At 40.8% G+C, this 20,881-nt stretch overlaps 1 protein-coding gene across 2 annotated transcripts in view; it reads right to left on the bottom strand.

Annotated features, from left to right (window-relative positions):
• LOC126259599 (ubiquitin-conjugating enzyme E2-22 kDa) overlaps positions 1-20,881 on the bottom strand; it is a 102,578-nt gene that overhangs the window by 42,725 nt on the left and 38,972 nt on the right. The window contains exons 2-3 of one of the 2 annotated variants that reach the window (XM_049956509.1): positions 11,294-11,376; positions 7,279-7,735 (exon numbers count right to left, since the gene is read on the bottom strand). In XM_049956509.1, the coding sequence (XP_049812466.1) occupies positions 7,279-7,514 (236 nt within the window). In that variant the 5' untranslated portion in view covers positions 7,515-7,735; positions 11,294-11,376. The remainder of the gene's footprint in view (positions 1-7,278; positions 7,736-11,293; positions 11,377-20,881) is intronic. The other variant, XM_049956508.1, reaches the window with a different exon arrangement.

The following is a 20,881-nucleotide window of genomic DNA, read 5'->3' as shown; positions in this document are numbered from 1 at the left end:
TGTAACAATGGAAAATTGTACTGAAATTCAGGAGGATCTGCAGCGAATTGACGCATGGTGCAGGGAATGGCAATTGAATCTCAATGTAGACAAGTGTAATGTGCTGTGAATACATAGAAAGATAGCTCCCTTATCATTTATCTACAAAACAGCAGGTCAGCAACTGGAAGCAGTTAATTCCATAAATTATCTGGGAGTATGCGTTAGGAGTGATTTAAAATGGAATGATCATATAAAATTGATCGTTGGTAAAGCAGATGCCAGACTGAGATTCATTCGAAGAATCCTAAGGAAATGCAATCCAAAAACAAAGGAAGTACGTTACAGTACGCTTGTTTGCCCACTGCTTGAATACTGCTCAGCAGTGTGGGATCCGTACGAGATAGGGTTGATAGAAGTGATAGAGAAGATCCTACGGAGAGCAGCACGCTTCGTTACAGGATCATTTAGTAATCACGGAAGCGTTACGGAGATGATAGATAAACTCCAGTGGAAGACTCTACAGGAGAGACGCTCAGTAGCTCGGTATGGGCTTTTGTTGAAGTTTCGAGAACATACCTTCACCGAAGAGTCAAGCAGTATATTGCTCCCTCCTACGTATATCTCGCGAAGAGACCATGAGGATAAAATCAGAGAGATTAGAGCCCACACAGAGGCATACCGACAATCCTTCTTTCCACGAACAATACGAGACTGGAATAGAAGGGAGAACCGATAGAGGTACTCAAGGTACCCTCCGCCACACACCGTCAGGTGGCTTGCGGAGTATGGATGTAGATGTAGATTGTTTTAGTCGCTAATGTCCCTAGCATCTTTGTTTGATTATTCGGATAGTCTGCCCCACTTAAGATATGCCACATTCGTTGGGAAGTGGTACACATCCAGCTTTCAGAGGCCTAGATTGTTTTTAACATTACAAACAACGCTTTTTATTTTAGCTGAAGAGAGCAAAATACACCATATGTCACGTTTCACTCGATGCTGGGCTGGGTCAATCATCAAAATACTGTGCAAAAAATGGAAACAACAAGTCGGCAAAACATCCGGACACACACTATTAATCAGTCACGCCAAGAAAACCTGAGAGGTCATAGCAGTGCTTAGAGTGTCAAGAATCTGGAGCACACTAACACTTGTCTGTCAGGCGGCATGCAGAAATTGTTGAAATCTCAATTGGTTCTTGTCATAAGTTTTAACTGAAAAAATGAACATGCATCAAGTTCTAGCAAAGTTGTTCCTTGTTTGATGACATAAGAGCAGAAGGAATTTTGAGTTAATGCTTGCAACGCTCATTCTCCTCCTCCTTTTTATGCTTTTGTGACTCTACAGCTCAATGTGTGAGCATTGCCCTCTTCAACAATTTTCCAGTCATTTGCTAGAGCTCCCCCCCCCCCCCCCCCCCAAATCCATTTTTCAGAGATTCTGACTCCATTCTCCCATCTAATTCTCAGCTGACTGTGTACTCTGAATTTCCTTGTAATACCTTTCAGGATACTTCTGCATCACTCATCAAAGGTATAGTTTCCCACTGTTATTGAAGCCAGCATGTTCTCCTTCCATGTCTTCCTGGCAGGCACATTTTTTGTTTTCTGTTAGTTGATGTTTAATCTCATATTTATGCTAGCCTGTTAAAGGGTGACTCTTCCACTGCCTTTCGGGTTCTTGCCACTATACCCATGTCATCTGCGTAAGCAAGCATTTGCACTTATTTATGGAAGATCGTCCCCCTGTTAAAAATGTTTGCATCTCTCCCCACCTTTTCCAGAGCAGCATTAAAAAGGAGACAGGCCAATGCGTCTCCGTGCCATATTCTGTTTTCAATGTTTAGTGTATCAAACATCATTCTTCTCATTCTTATGCTCCATTGCGTCTCACTCATTGTCATTCTCACTAGCCGTACCAATTTTCTATGGATTCCCAATTCAGGCAGGGCATGATATAAAGACTCTATTATCTATACTATCATACGCTGCTTTGAAGTCTGACCCCGGCAGCATGAGATGGTGGTCGTGTGTGTGTGTGTGTGTGTGTGTGTGTGTGTGTGTGTGTGTGTTTACTTCAGAAGATCTTTTGGCCGAGTGCTTACTTGTTTAGCAGTGTTTTTGTTGTGTGTGTCTGCAACTCAAGATCTCCACTATATGATGAGTAGCAATGTGTTCTTTTCATAATACTGTCATTATTCCATGTTGGATTTTCCATTGTTTGACATGCTGCTTTAAAGTCTGTGAAGAGGTGTCTTCTCTAGGATTTGCCTTAGGGTATACATATGCTCTACAGCTGACTTTCTTGGAGAAATCCACACTGATATGGCACCGTCTCTCTCTGAATTACTGGGAGGACATGGTTGAACAGCATGCTGAAAAATACTTTATACTCCAAGTTAAGTAAAGAGATCCCCATATAGTTATCACATTGTAACTTATCTCCCTTCGTATATATGGGGCTTATTATTCCTTCTTACTAAAGCTGGGGCATTTTCTCCTCTTCCATTACTAAAGCAGTCACCTTTGAGAAGACCCGTTCCAATTTGCTACGTCCTTGCTTAAGCAGCTCTGCTGGCATACAGTCTGTTCCTGCTGCATTGATGTTTTCTAGATTCTTCATGGCAGTTCAAATTTCTTCTAGGTTTGGTGGATCTATGCTATCAGAGTAATTATCTCTGTGTATCTCTGTCTCTTGATGTCATTATTCTGAAGTTGAAGAGCCTTTTCGAAGTGTTGGCGCCCTCTTTCATGTCTCTTTCCCATCAGTTAAAAATTTTCGTTTCATCTTTTTTCAGGGTTGTTTTACCACCAAAGGTTTTCCATGACGCATTTACTCCTCTGCACAATTTCCTTGCCTCACCCTTATTCCTCAGAAGCCCCATTTCTTCAGTCTTTGTTTCATCCACTCTCTCTCCTTGTTCTTTGGTGGGTCCTCTTTTCAATCTTTCATTTTTCTTTATAATCTTCAACCATACTTTTTGTACACTGTGACTGTAGCGTCCTTTTATATGCCATGTTCTTTTCTTCAATTACTATTTCGCATTCGACATGAAACCATCTTATATGGCTTACTTCACTTCCCCACATTTCATTTTATGATATCTCCACTGCGCTTTTAATTATTCCCTATATTTGATGTTATTGCATACTCCAGATTTTTCAAATATCCATGATTTCCTCTGCTGGTACTGCTCTCAAATTCAGCCAATTCTTGAAGTGCTATATTATATTTAGGCGTACTGGGTCGTGTTCCTTGCACTGCATTGGAGATCCTAGCACTCACTCATGGCTATACTGGGAAATGATGCAACTCTTTATTTGAGCCTCTTAAGGCTCCCCTCATCCAATAGAACTGATCTGTGCCCCAAACCTATAAGAACATGGTCAATTTGACTTATTACGTTTCCATCTGATGATATCAGTGCTTCTTTGTGTATATCTTTTTGTGGGAACAGTATTGAACCCACAACAACATTTTTAGATGCTGCAGATAATATAAATCTTGTTCTGTTATCATTGCTTGAATGTTTGATGTGAAATCTCATTGTTGCCATAAAGATCTGTTCTTTCCCCACTTGAGCATTTAGATCACCAGCTACTATTTTAATGTCATGGCCTTGATGGCCATCATATGTTCTTTTCAAAAGTTCAAAGAATACTTTTTGCTCTTCCTCCTCAGATTCTTTGGATGTTAATTATAATCACAGAATTTGCCCTTTATCTTGAGTATTGATAACTTTGGCTAATAGTTGGTTGGTTTGTGGGATTAAAGGGACCAGATGGCAACGGTCATCGGTCCCTTTGTCCAAAAAATTAAAACCAACCAAAGAGAATAGAAACGAACAGCAGGAAAGACGTCAGACGACACGGGACAAGAAATACGCCGACAGAGATCAGACAAAACAAATTAAAATCACACAGAGTGTGACGGTGGTTGGCCGACCATAGAGAAAAAAAAAGGAAAAGCCAACCACCGAGAACACATTAAAAACTCAGTTTAAAATCGGAGGCCAAAAGCCAGAATCAACACTAAAAAACAGAAACACTCAGATTAAATGATAAAAACCCCCTGCCCGAATAAAACATAAAACTAAGCCAGCCATAGCAGGGTCATCAGTTAAAAGGGCAAGGAGCATGTCAGGCAGTGCGAACGTCTGCCTGAGCACAGCTAAAAGCGGACACTCCAAGAAAATGTGGACCACAGATAAAATGGAGCCGCAGCGACATAGAGATGGGTCCTCACGGCGCAATAAGTGGCCGTGGGTCATCCGTGTGTGCCCAATGCGCAGTCGGCATAGGACGACAGACTCCTCGCGAGAGACGCGCAAGGAGGAGTGCCACACAGTCGTCGTCTCCTTGACGGCATGGAGTTTGTTACGGGTGGTCAGACCGCGCCATTCAGCGTCTTTGGCTAATACATGTAAACCCAATTACCAAAGGTTTTAGTTGGTTATGTACCACAAACCTTGTGACAAACTCTTGCTTCCTCTTGCTGCTGCCTTAAAATATATGAATACCTTCCTCTTTTATAGAATCCTGCTTCCAGTCCACCTTACTTTTTGCACCACTATGATTATCTGTTTCAGTTTCGTTATTTGATCCAGTAACACTCTCAAGGCTTCTGGGCAATATGTAGAACCCACATTTCATTTTCTCTCCCCAAAAGTATTTGTCCATTATAGTCAATACTTTCCATGCCAAGTCCATCATTAATCTTCCCTGAAATTTCACATCCCCCCCCCCCCCCCCCCAGCATGGGTTGTCAGTCCTATGTCCAACTTCTGTCAGAGTATGGTTGATTTTTTAATCAGGGTTGCCTTCCCTTAGCCTTTGGAGAACTAAAACCATCAGCTCTTTATTAACCTCAAGGAAGAGGGTGCCTCTTCTGCTGGCCATGTCATTTCAAAGGATTCCTTTTCCACCATAGCTGCCATTGGGGTCTTCGCTGTATCACTGGCTAGGAGCTCTTATTAGGTACTGTCATCTGGGTTTGCAAGGGTCTTTGTGAGTAATCTGACAGTGGTAATGCATTCATCATCACAGTGAGATGGCAAAATATCTCATGAGGGCATAATCAGCATAAGTTTGAATTTAATGTCAAAGTGATGCTCACTCTCATATTCCCCCACAAGGAGAAATGATCATCATAATAAAATAAGAGAAATCAGAACCCACATGGAAAGATTTAAGTGTTTTGTTTTTGCTGCATGCTTTTTGGGAGTGGAAAGTAGAGAAATAGTGTGAAAGTCGTTCAATGAACCCTCCGCCAGCCACTTATGTGTGAACTGCTGACATAGAACTCTGCACTTCAACAGTTCTGTGCAGAAGATCAGGCGACTGTCCTGCCCAGCCCACACAACGATCCATGAATTTTTTTGTTTTGTTTTAAAAATAACTGCTGAAAGGATGCCCTTTGAAATCATTGATGACATTAAGGAGAATTCACTGGCAGTGAAGAGTGTTCCAAAAAATGCTGGTCAGAACAGAAAGGCAAAATGAAGAAACGGCTTCCAATCTACTTTTAATATATTATACTGGCATCAAGAGCCCGCACAACCAATGCAATTATAAACATTCCTAACAACACATTTTAAAAATATTTATCTATTCAAAAGGTTCTATAATAAATATTATGGATGCACAGTGCTCCACAGCTTGCATAAATTTCATGAATGATAATTTTTGTACATTCAGATTACAGCTGCCAATTTATCTTTTTATATTATCACTGTATCACTACTCTTACCTCTCATATTCACATACGTTGAGTGTCAATAAAACAAGCTAACCAACTACCACTCATCAAAATCTACTTACAAACACCTGGTTTCTTTACACATTCTATAGATCATATTCAAAATCAAAATTATGACTTGGAATTTCATTACTTACTGTTATTCAAGAGGTTTTTGTGAGAGGAGATATAACTTCAAATTGTTTTTAGTGAATTTGTGTCATTTGTCAGAAATTTTTAGTGTTACCTTATGAAATTCAGCTACAAGGCATATACTCTTACAACTTTTGTCATATTATTTATAATGCAAAAGTGTTCTTGTGTCATTGATAGTTCTGGATATTTTACCAATTTTTCTTTCCTGAAAATGCTCTTCTGCCAGTAGTGACAAGTTTTCTCTGGTAATTTTTTAATTTAGTACTTAATAACTTTTTGTCAACTAATTTTCAAAACAGATCTACTTGTATGACGAAACCTGAAAGTACTACCGACATTTCCAACATTATTAATTCAACGTTAATTGAAATGTAAGAGTTGAACATTCTGCCAACATTGAGGTAAGAGTTGAACATTCTGCCAACATTGAGGTCATTACAGGTTGTGCTCCAGCATAAGAGGACTAATTTTGGAGGGCTGCAATTTGCTCAATGCCCCTCTTCTTCTCCCCCTCCTCCTCCTCCCCCTCTCCTTGTCCATCTCCTCTTTCTCCCTTTCTCAGTCCATCTCCTCCTCCCTCCCTTCGCCTCCTCCTCTCCCCTCTCTATTGTGCTGTGAGTGTATGTACTTAAACTAGAAAAAGGAGCAGTAGTATGAAAGCTAACAAAGTTTATATGCTTCTGTGTCTATGCACAACACATTAATCAGTTATGTGTGAGAAATTGCCTTTCCTCACGTTTATGTATTTCTGAATTTGCTAGGTGCTGCACTGTGCTTCAGACATCACAGAACAGTGTGTTTTAAGTAATATAACTGAACACTGTGAATCACATAGAGGAAAGGAAGTATAATTTTGAAAGATATAATCTGAGTAGTGACTGGCACTTAGTTGGCATCTTCTGGTAGATTAAGCTAAAAATTGATACATTAGCCAAAAATGGTGTAATTTCATTGGTAATTTTCACCACAGCCATCTGAACAAACTCTGATGACAGCATCTGGGAATATTCAAATTTAGAATGATAGAACTTTTAAATACAGATGTATCCCTCTCATGCTGTTTTACAAAGTTGAAATTAGTTATTTTTAAAACATCCTTCTACACACACACACACACACACACACACACACACAAAAACAGTCAAGTTCATGATTGGGCGGTAATGGAAAAAGCTAAAAAAATTACAATATATTATCTGCAAAATATTGTTTTGCAATCTTATAGGTGACTGGCCACGTCATATGCAAAAATGCTGAACAAAAGGGTGGTATAAGAAATGAAGTAGAATATCTTTTCAGTTCACAGATTTATTCAGTCTGTACACAAATTTCCTTTTAACAATATACCTATGACACTCTAAAGGAGGTCAGTGTTAGGAACCCAAACAAGATACGGCAACTCACTGAAAATCCTCCTTTGATGTGAATTCCGTGCCAATCACAAACTCTTTCAACAGTTGAAGCAGATGGAAATCACCGGATATAGCACCAGGGCTGTTGTCAGGGTGGCTTTGTATCTCCAAACAGTGGCACTGTAACAAGCCACATGTGTTGTTGACCAAGCATTCCTGGGCATTATCGTGTGATAACACGGTGATTTGTTTGTAGTAAACTAAATCCATCTTCAAGAGCTGTCTCATTGCAACTGCCTCAATCTGTTGTAATGGTGGACAGTTACTGCTCTATCTTGGTGAGTAAACCAATGAGAAACATATACTTATGATCCCCGAAGAGCATCAGCATTATCTCCATTGCAGTGAGAGAGGATCCTGAACTTCTTGAAAGATGGAGATGATGTATGTTGCCATCACAGAAGCTTGCTGCATCATTGGTATCATATGCTGCACTAACATTTCATCCCCTGCAACAATACAGTGCACAAACTGCACTTCTTCCTCATGGTATAGTATCAAGTACATGACAGAGAATCCCATCGTAGTAACTCTTACCTCATGCAAGTTACCTTGGAGCTCTGGATGAATATTTTTCCCTTTTATCAGCAACTTATGATTGAAGTCTTATTCTGCTCCCAGCAAGATGTTCATTGTCTTACCAATAATATTAATTTTTTTTGGCAAAATGAAGAAGAACATTACCTTAGTATCAGATTTTATATAATGTCTTCTGTGGACTAAAAGTTTTGAAATTCGAACAATTTGAAACCTCTCACTGTGTTTCTGGATGCAATATCTGATGGTACATAAGGGTCTATAATAAAGCTGTAGCCAATCTGTCCTATTGGTTATGACACTCATAGTACAGAAAATGGGGAGTGATGTGTAGCATTGATTAAATGACACACATTTCAAGAAAATACAATGAAACGATTCCCCCCCCAAGTTTATTAAACCAGTTCTCCTAATACCAGCACAAGACAAGTGATATACTGGAAAGAGTTACCCTAAATTTCAAAATTAAGATGAGAGAAATAACAGCAGGAAAGGGATGAAATAAATTAATACAGTTCAGGCAATACGATGAAATCCTGTTATGGCCAAGACATTTTCAGAAATAAATATTTACAAAAGATATCAACACAAGGAGTCCTTCACTGGCAGAAAAATTCAAATATTTAAAAGAAAATTACGAAGGAAGGCCATAAACAAAATAAGGAATCCTCGAAAGTACACATAATAAATGTAGAGAAGAAAGAATGGGATATACCACTAAGGTTAGAAATCATGGGACACGAAACTGTTTGTTACATCAGTTCACTGCTTAAAGAAAAATCCAGGATGAAATGTAACAATATTATGAAAAGGAGAGTTGCCACTCACCATACAGCAGAGATGCTGAGTCGCAGGTAAGCACAACAAAAAGACTGTCACAAATAAAGCTTTCTGTCAGTAAGGTCTTCGTCAAAAATAGACGACACACACACACACACACACACACACACACACACACACACACACAGAGAGAGAGAGAGAGAGAGAGAGAGAGAGAGAGACGACTGCAGTCAACTTTCCTTTTCATAATATCGTTACTGCTTAAAGGTTGTGATATACATACAATATACTGACTAGTATTTTATTTCTTAATTTTTAACCTTGTATGAAGTAAAACAATAAGTACATAATTAGGACAACACACTTTTGTTTACAGCTTCCAATTTTTTACCTTTAAATTGCTTTTCAGCACACCATTGAGAGAAACAATAAATGAGTCTGCGCACAAACAACAAACAAAATTCAAAAAAATCGTAAGACTGCTTCTATACTATCTGAACTGATAGACAATGGGCAGAAAATCGGGCAGTCACAACTCATTTGATTTTTATGGAATTGGAAGCAAAGGTAGTCAAATGCATCCATCAAACCCCACAAACAGTAGGCACACAGGAAAATGGAGAGTAATGGTCCCTATACTACGATGAGTGTACTTGACTGTGGGGGGGGGGGGGGGGGGGGGGGAAATCATAGTTTCTCTAGAATTGTGTGTTGCAACACCGAATTTTAAATTCACATGTGCTTTAGTGGTGTAAATAGTTACGTAATAGATTCATACGATTGCAACGCAACCTCCTCAAAAGGCATGCTTACTCCAGCATTACATCCATTGAAACTGTGTTGTGCAGAGGTATTATCTTTCCCACAGAAATCATGAACTGCAGTGTTTGAGTTTTGAATTGTATTACGACACTGTGTTCCACCTGAACTGATGGATGAAGAGAAGGCTTAAAAGAGCCATTTCATCTTTTTTTTCTAATATCTATTCTGAATATTTTCAATTTTTATTGGCCTGGCATATGTAAAAAGGACAAAGTAAATGCAGTGTGAATACAACTTTAATAATGGCATCTGTGATAAGACATATGCGATTTTAACTGTCTTTACCCATTTCAACTGTCTTTAACTGTCAAATCCACATTAATTCTACAGCTTTAGGGCAACTGCTAAACATCTGGCATGAAAAAAAACTTCTCAGATGAGACAGAATTATTGTATAAAAAAGCATTTGTGAAGAATCTACACTGATACCAATAATCACTGTTACTATGTGTCCTTTTTGACATCATACAGTATCAATCAAATGTATGGCAAGACAGAGGACTTTTTACAAAAAGTATTGGCTATATCATCGTCAATGGTGGAATCACCAAAGCTGAAAGTAACATCGAGCATAATTAAGGAAGTGTGGTAGGGCAATTACTATTCATTATATAAATGATTCACTATACAGCACCAATCATCATCTCTGACTACTCATGAAAGAACACTACGAAACTAATGATGATACAGCTTATTAGCACATGGTGCAAAGAGTGGCAAGTGACTTTCAACACAAACAAATGAAACATGATGAACGTAAACAAACAAAAACCTGTTCTCCGATATAGATTATATAATAATTGGCTAGAGTCTGTGAATACTGTGAGGAAAGCATACGCCATGGCAAAGTTAATTGGAATAAGCCTTAAATAACATAATTATGAAGGTGGATTCATATGAAACATTTGCCAGATAAAGTCTTGAATGTTGCCCTTTCATCTCTGATTCTTACCCAAAATGAATAATAGATGAGGTGAAAAAAAGTTCTTAAAGGAATCATTTGATCTTAAAGGAATCATTTGATTCATTTAAGGGTTGAATAATGGAAGGAGTAAAGGTAACAGCTCACCATATACTGGTACATAAGGTGTAGAGTGACTGAGAGCCAAGAGTGAAAATGTTGCTAAACTTTTGGACAATGTCCTTCTCCAGAGACAATCTCTACAGAACACACATACATCTGCATGGCTACATTTTACTGGCTGACTATTGGGAGACTGTAAGACATGCAGGTATGCGAATTCTATAGTAGCTCTGAAAGAGAAAACTACCCAAAGCTTTAGCAACAAGCTCAATTTTGTTTATGTATCTACAGATTACTCAATGCCTCAAATATACACCTTCCAATATTTATATTCCACTGAGGGTTTTCATTTACTATCATTGTAGGCCTGACTAATTAAAATTGGGGTAGGAGACTGCTGTTAACCACGAAGCCACCTCCCAAAGCAAATAAATAAATAAAAAATAATAAGATCTGCACGAATATCATCAAATAATGTCAATGTTACACCTAAATTCAGAGACTTTCAAAGGCATACTGTTAGTTGTTGTTCTTACACCTAACCTATTCACTAGTAAAATAGGAGAGGACAGAAAGGAAGAGAGGTGTAAAATTCGTACACTTTGCTCCATTTTACTCACTTCTTTGCAGAATATAAATGTAGATGTAAATACAGTCTCACATTTCAAAAAGGTGGGAAAAATATCCTCCAATTCACTCAAGTTACCTATTGAATCATATGTTAAAAGAGTCCCTGTGGTACAATTTATACAATGTTATTACATTTTATATAAAATTATTGCACATTTTATTTTAATGTTATTTGAGTCAACTACGTTAATGAAAGTGATAAAGAAATACATACCACTGATCTTTTAATATGTCCAAACATATTGCACCTGTTACAGACGATATATTTGGGTGCCAGATTTTTGTTATAAACCGTACCTGGAATAAGATAAAAATTTATAATTACGTTTTCAAAACAAGAAAGTCAAATTCAATGTAAAGAAAGCTTCAAATATAAAGTTTTTATTGTGTGATCGTGTATAGGTATGCTGTTTTACTAGTTTCGACAGTATTGAGCTGCCACCTTCAGATACACAGTGTACAGCTTAAGAAATCATGCTGTCCAATAAACCCCATGTTTGTTTTTGTGCCATCATAATGGACTCATAAAAAAAGGCAGTAGAACATTAAGAAATATAGCTGTGTTCACATGGCAAGACAAGAGTCATTTAAGTGTGGCACATCAAGAAGTATTGCATGTGCCTGGGTTGGCTGCAGGCTGGGTATGTAGTGGCAGCTGACCCAGGCACATGCGACACATCTGTGTATCACATTTTTATGACTCCTGTTTTGCCATGTGGACACAGTTATATTTTTTATGCTCTACTTTCTTTTTATTATGAGTCCATTAAGATGGAACGAAAACAAATGTGCAGTTTACCGCATAGCATGATTTCTTAACTTGTAAACTGTTGATCTGAAGACAGCAGCCCAGTCCTGTCAAAAATAGTAATCCGGTGTACCTACACATGATCAAGACAATGAAAACTTCATATTTAAAGTTTTCTTTACAACGAAACATTGATCACTCTCCAGCCAACGATGTAAGTTATTTATTGAAATGAAATTCATATGGTTACCAGTAATGAAAATAGATGTACAGGGGTCGTTTGATAAGTCTGGTAAATTTTGATGAAAGAATGTAACATTTTTCTTTGCGCCTTCAATGCTGGTTAGCTTGATTATTCCAAAGATCGTATAAAGAATTTCAACAATGTACAGTTCATTGTTGACAGCCATCTGAATTGATCAGTATGTCAACTGCGATTGAAATGAAGCAAATCAAGTTTCATATTATTATTAAACATTTTCATTTGAAGATTTGGACTGCCACACAAATCAGAACAGAACTGAAAGAAATTCACGCAGACTTTGCACCATCATTGAACACGATTTACCTATGGATTACTGAATTTAAAGGTGGTTGGACAAGCACCAAAGATGAAGTGCACTCTGGCCGTCTCCCTGAGTCACCATCTACATCTACATCTACATTTATACTCCGCAAGCCACCCAATGGTGTGTGGCGGAGGGCACTTTATGTGCCACTGTCATTTCCTCCCTTTCCTCATTCAGTCGCGTATGGTTCGCACGAAGTACGACTGCCAGAAAGTCTCCGTGTGCGCTCGAATCTCTCTAATTTTACATTCGTCATCTCCTTGGGAGGTGCAAGTAGAGGGGAGCAATATATTCGATACCTCATCCAGAAACGCACCCTCTCGAAACCTGGAGAGCAAGCTAAACCGCGATGCAGAGCGCCTCTCTTGCAGAGTCTGCCACTTGAGTTTGCTAAACATCTTCGTAACACTATCACGCTTACCAAATAACCCTGTGACGAAACGCGCCGCTCTTCTTTGGATATTCTCTATCTCCTCTGTCAACCCAACCTGATACGGATCCCACACTGATGAGCAATACACAAGTATAGGTTGCACAAGTGTTTTGTAAGCCACCTCCTTTGCTGATGGACTACATTTTCTAAGGACTTTCCCAATGAATCTCAACCTGGCACCCACCTTACCAACAATTAATTTTATATGATCATTCCACTTCAAATTGTGCCGTACACATACTCCCAGATATTTTACAGAAGTAACTGCTACCAGTGTTTGTTCTGCTATCATATAATCATACAATAAAGGATCCTTCTTTCTATGTGTTCACAATACATTACATTTGTCTCTTTTAGAGGTCAGTTGCCACTCCCTGCACCAAGTGCCTATCCGCTGCAGATCTTCCTGCATTTCGCTGCATTTTTCTAATGCTGCAACTTCTCTGTATATTACAGCATCATCCATGAAAATCCGCATGGAACTTCCGACACTATCTACTAGGTCATTTATATATATTGAGAAAAGCAATGGCCCCATAACACTCCCCTGTGGCACGCCAGATGTTACTTTAACGTCTGTAGATGTCTCTCCATTGAGAACAACATGCTGTATTCTGTTTGCTAAAAACTCTTCAATCCAGCCACACAGTTGGTCTGATAGTCCGTAGGCTCTTACTTTGTTTATCAGGCAACAGTGCAGAACTGTATCGAATGCCTTCCGGAAGTCAAGGAAAATGGCATCTACCTGGGAGCCTGTATTTAATATTTTCTGGGTCTCATGAACAAATAAATTGAGTTGGGTCTCACACGATCACTGTTTCCGGAATCCATATTGATTCCTACAGATTAGACTCTGGGTTTCCAGAAATGACATGATATGCAAGCAAAAAACATGTTCTAAAATTCTACAACAGATCGATGTCAGAGATATACCGTATTTACTCGAATCTAAGCCGCACTTTTTTCCGGTTTTTGTAATCCAAAGAACCGCCTGCGGCTTAGAATCGAGTGCAAAGTAAGCGGAAGTTCTGAAATATGTTGGTAGGTGCCGCCACAACTAACTCCTGCCGTCGAATATATGTAGCGCTACACAGGCATGCTTTACAGGCACAAAGATAAATACTGGCGCCAAAACCTCTGAGTCAGTAAATAAATTAAAAAAAAAAAGGTGGAAGACGAGCTTTTTTTCTCCGCCCCGAATTTCGACCACTGCATTTTCATACATTATCCAACGAAGTAAATACAAATTCCGTATTGTTCATCTTCGAATGTAGCAGCTTTTCAATGTACTACGAAAATCCGACTGGCAAGACCGTTTGCGATGTTTGTCATTATGGCCAATTCTACGTTCTGATTTTTTTTCTACCTGTGAGGAGAGATGGTTGCTAATGGGAACTTTTGTGAATTCTGAATCACATGCAGTATTCCCTTCACCATAAGAATAATACGAATATAAACATTTTGCCATGTATTCTTTCGTGTTTGCTGCTATCTCATTTAAATCCTGTCTGCCTAATAAACTGCGAAACTAGAGTGAGACAACACAAACGCTGAAGTATACACATATGTCATGTTCATATTCGTATTATTCTTATGCCTAATAGTGATACAGTCAGAAATGAAGCACGGCAATTGACTAGATTTTTAAATCTAAGATGACTCTAATTTCTGTGCAGAAAATAATGTACTAAAGAGGCGTCTGCAAAGATTTTCAAACGGAGAAAAATTTTCGCTAAACTCTCGTTCAGAGCATCTTCTATCATACGCAGTTTATTATTTGGTTCTTGTTGATCATTATCAAAGAAAGCAGCAGTGTAAATAACAACAAATAGCAGTCTCTTGCCATTGTTTCGCTACTGAGACAATTACTCTCTCTTTTTTTTTATTGTAAGCGGCGGTAGCACGCACAAAAGCAAACCATGCCGCGAGCGGCGACAGGTCGTGAACATTCATTATCGGAATGCGACAAACAATGCATGACACAGTACAGTAATGCATTTTCAGCTTAGAGTGACGAAAATACCTATACAAGGAGAACGGCAATTATCAGATCAAAGAAAAATAAGCAATCAATTCAAACCAGACGAAGCACGTGAAAAACGAAGGGTACCCGCATAAATAAGGACGGAGCGCCTGACGCATAGCAATGGCTACCTGGTAAAGCTTAACTGCTAAGCTTACGGCTCGAACCAAACTACTGTAGCTGTATCGTCATTCATTCGACCTGAATTCTGTCTCATATTACAATGGACCAACTTTGTTTCGATTTGGAGGTGCGGCCTAAAACTTTTCTCTCCCCTTGAATTTCGAGTCTCAAATTTCAGTTGCGGCTTAGATTCGGGAAATTATTTTTTCCTTTACTTCGAGTCTCATTTTTCAGGTGCGGCTTAGATTCGAGTGCGGCTTAGATTCGAGTAAATACGGTAGGTCTATAGTTCTGCGCATCTGCTTGACGACCCTTCTTGAAAACTGGAACTACCCGTGCTCTTTTCCAATCATTTGGAACCTTAGGTTCCTCTAGAGACTTCCGGTACATGGCTGTTAGAAGAGGGGCAAGTTCTTTCGCGTACTCTGTGTAGAATTGATTTGGTATCCCGCCAGGTCCAGTGTACTTTCCTCTGTTGAGTGATTTCAGTTGCTTTTCTATTCCTTGGACACTTATTTCGATGTCAACCATTTTTTCGTTTGTGCGAGGATTTAGAGAAGGAACTGCAGTGCGGCCTTCCTCTGTGAAACAGCTTTGGAAAAAGGTATTTAGTATTTCAGCTTTACACGTGTCATCCTCTCTTTCAATGCCATTATCATCCCAGAGTGTCTGGATATGCTGTTTCGATCCACTTACTGATTTAACGTAAGACCAGAACTTCTTAGGATTTTCTGTCAAGTCGGTACATAGAATTTTACTTTCGAATTCGCTGAACGCTTCACGCATAGCCCTCCTTAAGCTAACTTTGACATCGTTTAGCTTCTGTTTGTCTGAGAGGTTTTGGCTGCGTTTAAATTTGCAGTGAAGCTCTCTTTGCTTTCACAGTAGTTTCCTAACTTTGTTGTTGAACCACGGTGGGTTTTTCTCGTCCCCCACAGTTTTACTCGGCATGTAACTGTCTAAAACATGTTTTACAATTGCCTTGAACTTTTTCCATAAACACTCAACATTGTCAGTGTTGGAACAGAAATTTTCGTTTTGATCTTTTATGTAGTCTGAAACCTGCCTCCTATTACTCTTGCTAAACAGATAAACCTTCCTCCCTTCTTTTACACTCCTGGAAATTGAAATAAGAACACCGTGAATTCATTGTCCCAGGAAGGGGAAACTTTACTGACACATTCCTGGGGTCAGATACATCACATGATCACACTGACAGAACCACAGGCACATAGACACAGGCAACAGAGCATGCACAATGTCGGCACTAGTACAGTGTATATCCACCTTTCGCAGCAATGCAGGTTGCTATTCTCCCATGGAGACGATCGTAGAGATGCTGGATGTAGTCCTGTGGAACGGCTTGCCATGCCATATCCACCTGGCGCCTCAGTTGGACCAGCGTTCGTGCTGGACGTGCAGACCGCGTGAGACGACGCTTCATCCAGTCCCAAACATGCTCAATGGGGGACAGATCCGGAGATCTTGCTGGCCAGGGTAGTTGACTTACACCTTCTAGAGCACGTTGGGTGGCACGGGATACATGCGGACGTGCATTGTCCTGTTGGAACAGCAAGTTCCCTTGCCGGTCTAGGAATGGTAGAACGATGGGTTCGATGACGGTTTGGATGTACCGTGCACTATTCAGTGTCCCCTCGACGATCACCAGTGGTGTACGGCCAGTGTAGGAGATCGCTCCCCACACCATGATGCCGGGTGTTGGCCCTGTGTGCCTCGGTCGTATGCAGTCCTGATTGAGGCGCTCACCTGCACGGCGCCAAACACGCATACAACCATCATTGGCACCAAGGCAGAAGAGACTCTCATCGCTGAAGACGACACGTCTCCATTCGTCCCTCCATTCACGCCTGTCGCGACACTACTGGAGGCGGGCTGCACGATGTTGGGGCGTGAGCGGAAGACGGCCTAACGGTGTGCGGGACCGTAGCCCAGCTTCATGGAGACGGTTGCGAATGGTCCTCGCCGATACCCCAGGAGCAACAGTGTCCCTAATTTGCTGGGAAGTGGCGGTGCGGTCCCCTACGGCACTGCGTAGGATCCTACGGTCTTGGCGTGCATCCGTGCGTCGCTGCGGTCCGGTCCCAGGTCGACGGGCACGTGCACCTTCCGCCGACCACTGGCGACAACATCGATGTACTGTGGAGACCTCACGCCCCACGTGTTGAGCAATTCGGCGGTACGTCCACCCGGCCTCCCGCATGCCCACTATACGCCCTCGCTCAAAGTCCGTCAACTGCACATACGGTTCACGTCCACACTGTCGCGGCATGCTACCAGTGTTAAAGACTGCGATGGAGCTCCGTATGCCACGGCAAACTGGCTGACACTGACGGCGGCGGTGCACAAATGCTGCGCAGCTAGCGCCATTCGGCGGCCAACACCGCGGTTCGTGGTGTGTCCGCTGTGCCGTGCGTGTGATCATTGCTTGTACAGCCCTCTCGCAGTGTCCGGAGCAAGTATGGTGGGTCTGACACACCGGTGTCAATGTGTTCTTTTTTCCATTTCCAGGAGTGTATATTCCTATTTACTGCCATATTCAGGGATGCTGCAATGGCCTTATGATCACTGATTCCCTGTTCTGCGCTTACAGAGTCAAAAAGTTCAGGTCTGTTTGTTATCAGTAGGTCCAAGATGTTATCTCCATGAGTCGGTTCTCTGTTTAAATGCTTGAGCTAATTTTCGGATAGTGCACTCAGTATAATGTCACTTGATGCTCTGTCCCTACCACCCATCCTAAACGTCTGAGTGTCCCAGTCTATATGTGGTAAATTGAAATCTCCACCTAAGACTATAACATGCTGAGGAAATTTATGTGAAATGTATTCCAGATTTTCTCTCAGTTGTTATGCCACTAATGCTGTTCAGTCGGGAGGTCGGTAAAAGGAGCCAATTATCAGCCTAGCTTGGTTGTTGAGTATAACCTCCGCCCATAATAATTCACAGGAACTATCCACTTCTATTTCACTACAAGATAAACTACTGCTAACACAGGGTGTATACGTGGACAAGGAAAAAAAAAATTCCCAGATTTTTCCCGGTTAAAAACAAACTTTCTCCCGGGTTAAAATACACTTTTTCTGTGTTAAGTGACAGTATACTCTTCCTCGGCACTGAAAAACTCAATCCTTTTAATGTTTATGGTTTTATATACCGACATAGAATTTCCAGGCACTTTAGAAAACGAAACTCAGGGGGGAAAACACGTTTTGAAAGGCATTTGATGTGCAGCAACATGTACTCTGCACATTTTCGTATTACGAAGGTATAAATTTGAATTCTACCAAACACCGCATGTCACTGTCCGAAGCATTGAAATCGAGATTGCGCAACTGCCAGTCAAAGCTCGTGTCACGTGATATCGCGAGCTGATGACAGCATAGGGCAGGTGATGTAGTCAGCCAATAGCAAGTTCAATCTTCAGTAGCGCGAACACACAAATAAGAAAAGTTAATGGTTTAAATTTATATACATAGAATTCACATATAATATTGGTCTCTAAGATTAATAAGCTGGAAGAGAAGCTAAGCTTCCACATATAATGTTGATCATTTTTGCGCATGTTACACTTTAATATACATGTAAATGTCTGATCTTCTGGGCTCGCATTCTTCTAAATAGTCGTCCTCAAACAGTTGATTTTTATATGAGAGTCAAACACTTTGTGATTTAAGAAATTCATTGTACATCTTACACTTAGTTTATCTTGCGTAAAAGGAAATCTGCTTTGAACCATTAGCAATATTTTCCCGCGACCTGTTAGAAAAGGGTTCGTTTCAGCAGTTGCAAGATAGCGCCAGATAACAGGCGTCACCACGCTTGCACAGCTAAGATGACGCAGGAAGCCCATATGTTCGTACGTGTAAAACATTAAAAGATCTTAGATTATGTCATAAAAGAAAAAAGACAACAGAGGATACTTCAATAGCGTCGGAATTTTGTCAACCATAAAAATATGCATAATTCGGCTTAAAATGCACATTTGTATGTAAATTTTCTTGGAGTACCAGTACTTTATTATGGCATAATTTCATACGTGCACTTGAAATGCAGCGAACAGTTGAAACTAGTCAATAGTGTGAAATTAAACACTTCGTTTCAAATAAATTGACTGCCTTGGCAGAAAAGATTAATAAAAGCCTAATCTCTTTAGCAAACCGGCAAAAATAACTTCATTGTTCTGTAAGGCGATGAATGCTTGACTGTCAGAAAGGTGGGAATAAAATCTCAAACTAACAACATATTTTAGCCTTCCGTAATTATGCGCATGTATTTTAATTCATTTGATAGCTCCTGGACACAAAAATCCGTTTTGTTATCATTTAACATGAGAACAATAAACAAAGACGAAATAAAATTACTGTATGTAAGCACAGGTCGCGTGGAGACGACCCACCTCCCCACCACAGCTCAGACTGCTCTGTGCATCAGCCCCAGATTTACTTTATTTCCAAACCGAGGCAAAATTAAGTAGTGGCGCCCAGCCACACTTCTGCAAGCAGAAGCGGGAGAAGGTACTATTCATACGCGACTCACCTGCGCACGTGCAAGAGCCCGGCCACAACTGCTCAATCGAATCTAATTTAAACAGTTGTCAAGTCATGCTCATCGGAGGCAATTTGTTGTTATAAAGCACTGCATAGTCTTCCTGAAGCCTTTGACACACTGCTGTTGGCAGACGCTTGTATGAGTATTGTTTTGTTGTTGCATACAGCGCATTTCCTTTGCAACTTAAGTTTTATTTTCGTTTTTTTCCTCTCGTTCATGTTTTGTTACTATAGTATTATTCTGCTCTAGCGGGATACAGTAATATTCTTTGTTAGAGTATTGGTTCTTACCAGTCAAAATCACAAAAATTTAACTAAAAACTAAAACAATGAAAAATTCCCGGATTTCCAAACAATTCCCGGGTTTATCCTGGTTTTCTCCCGGATGAAAAAATTCCCGGGTTTTTCCCGGATCATATACACCCTGTAACAGCGACAAACACTACACCCCCGGTTGCATGCAAACTATCCTTTCTAAACACCGTCTGTGCCTTTTTAAAAATTTTGGCAGAATTTATCTCTGGCTTCAGCCAGCTTTCCGTACCTAAACCGATTTCCAGTTTCGGTGCTTTCTATCAGCACTTGAAGTTCCGGTGCTTTACCAACGCAGCTTCAACAGCTTACAATTACAATACCGATTGCTGCTTGGTCCCCACATGAACTGACTTTCCCCCCCACACCCTTTGAGGCTGTTGCCCTTTCTGTACTTGCCCGAGGCCATCTAACCTAAAAAAACTGCCCAGTCCACGCCAGACAACCCATGCTACCCATGTAGCCGCCTGCTGCATGTAGTGGACTCCTGACCCACCCAGCGGAACCCGAAACCCCACCACCCTATGGTGCAAGTCCAGGAATCTGCAGCCCACACGGTCGCAGAACCGTCTCAGCCTCTGATTCAGACCCTCCACTCGGCTCTGTACCAGAAGTCCGCCGTCAGTTCTGTCGACAATGCTGCAGATGGTGAGCTCTGCTTTCATCCCGCTACCGAGGTTGGCAGTCTTCACCAAATCAGATAGCCGCCGGAAGCCAGAGAGGATTTCCTCCGACCCAATAGCAACACACATCATTGGTGCCGACATGAGCGACCGCCTGCAGATGGGTGCACCCTGTACCCTTCTTGGCATCCGGAAGGACCCTTTCCACATCTGGAATGACTCTCCCCGGTAGTCACACGGAGTGCACATTGGTTTTCTTCCCCTCCCTTACAGCCATATCCCTAAGGGGCCCCATTACATGCCTGACATTGGAGCTCCCAACTACCAGTAAGCCCGCCCTCTGCGACCGCCCGGATCTTGCAGACTGAGGGGCAACCTCTGGAACAGGACAAGCACCCATGTCCGG

This window comes from Schistocerca nitens, chromosome 5, assembly GCF_023898315.1.
Source record: "Schistocerca nitens isolate TAMUIC-IGC-003100 chromosome 5, iqSchNite1.1, whole genome shotgun sequence".
In the NCBI taxonomy this organism is placed as follows: Eukaryota; Metazoa; Arthropoda; class Insecta; order Orthoptera; family Acrididae; genus Schistocerca; species Schistocerca nitens.
This window is presented reverse-complemented; position numbering and strand designations above follow the sequence as displayed.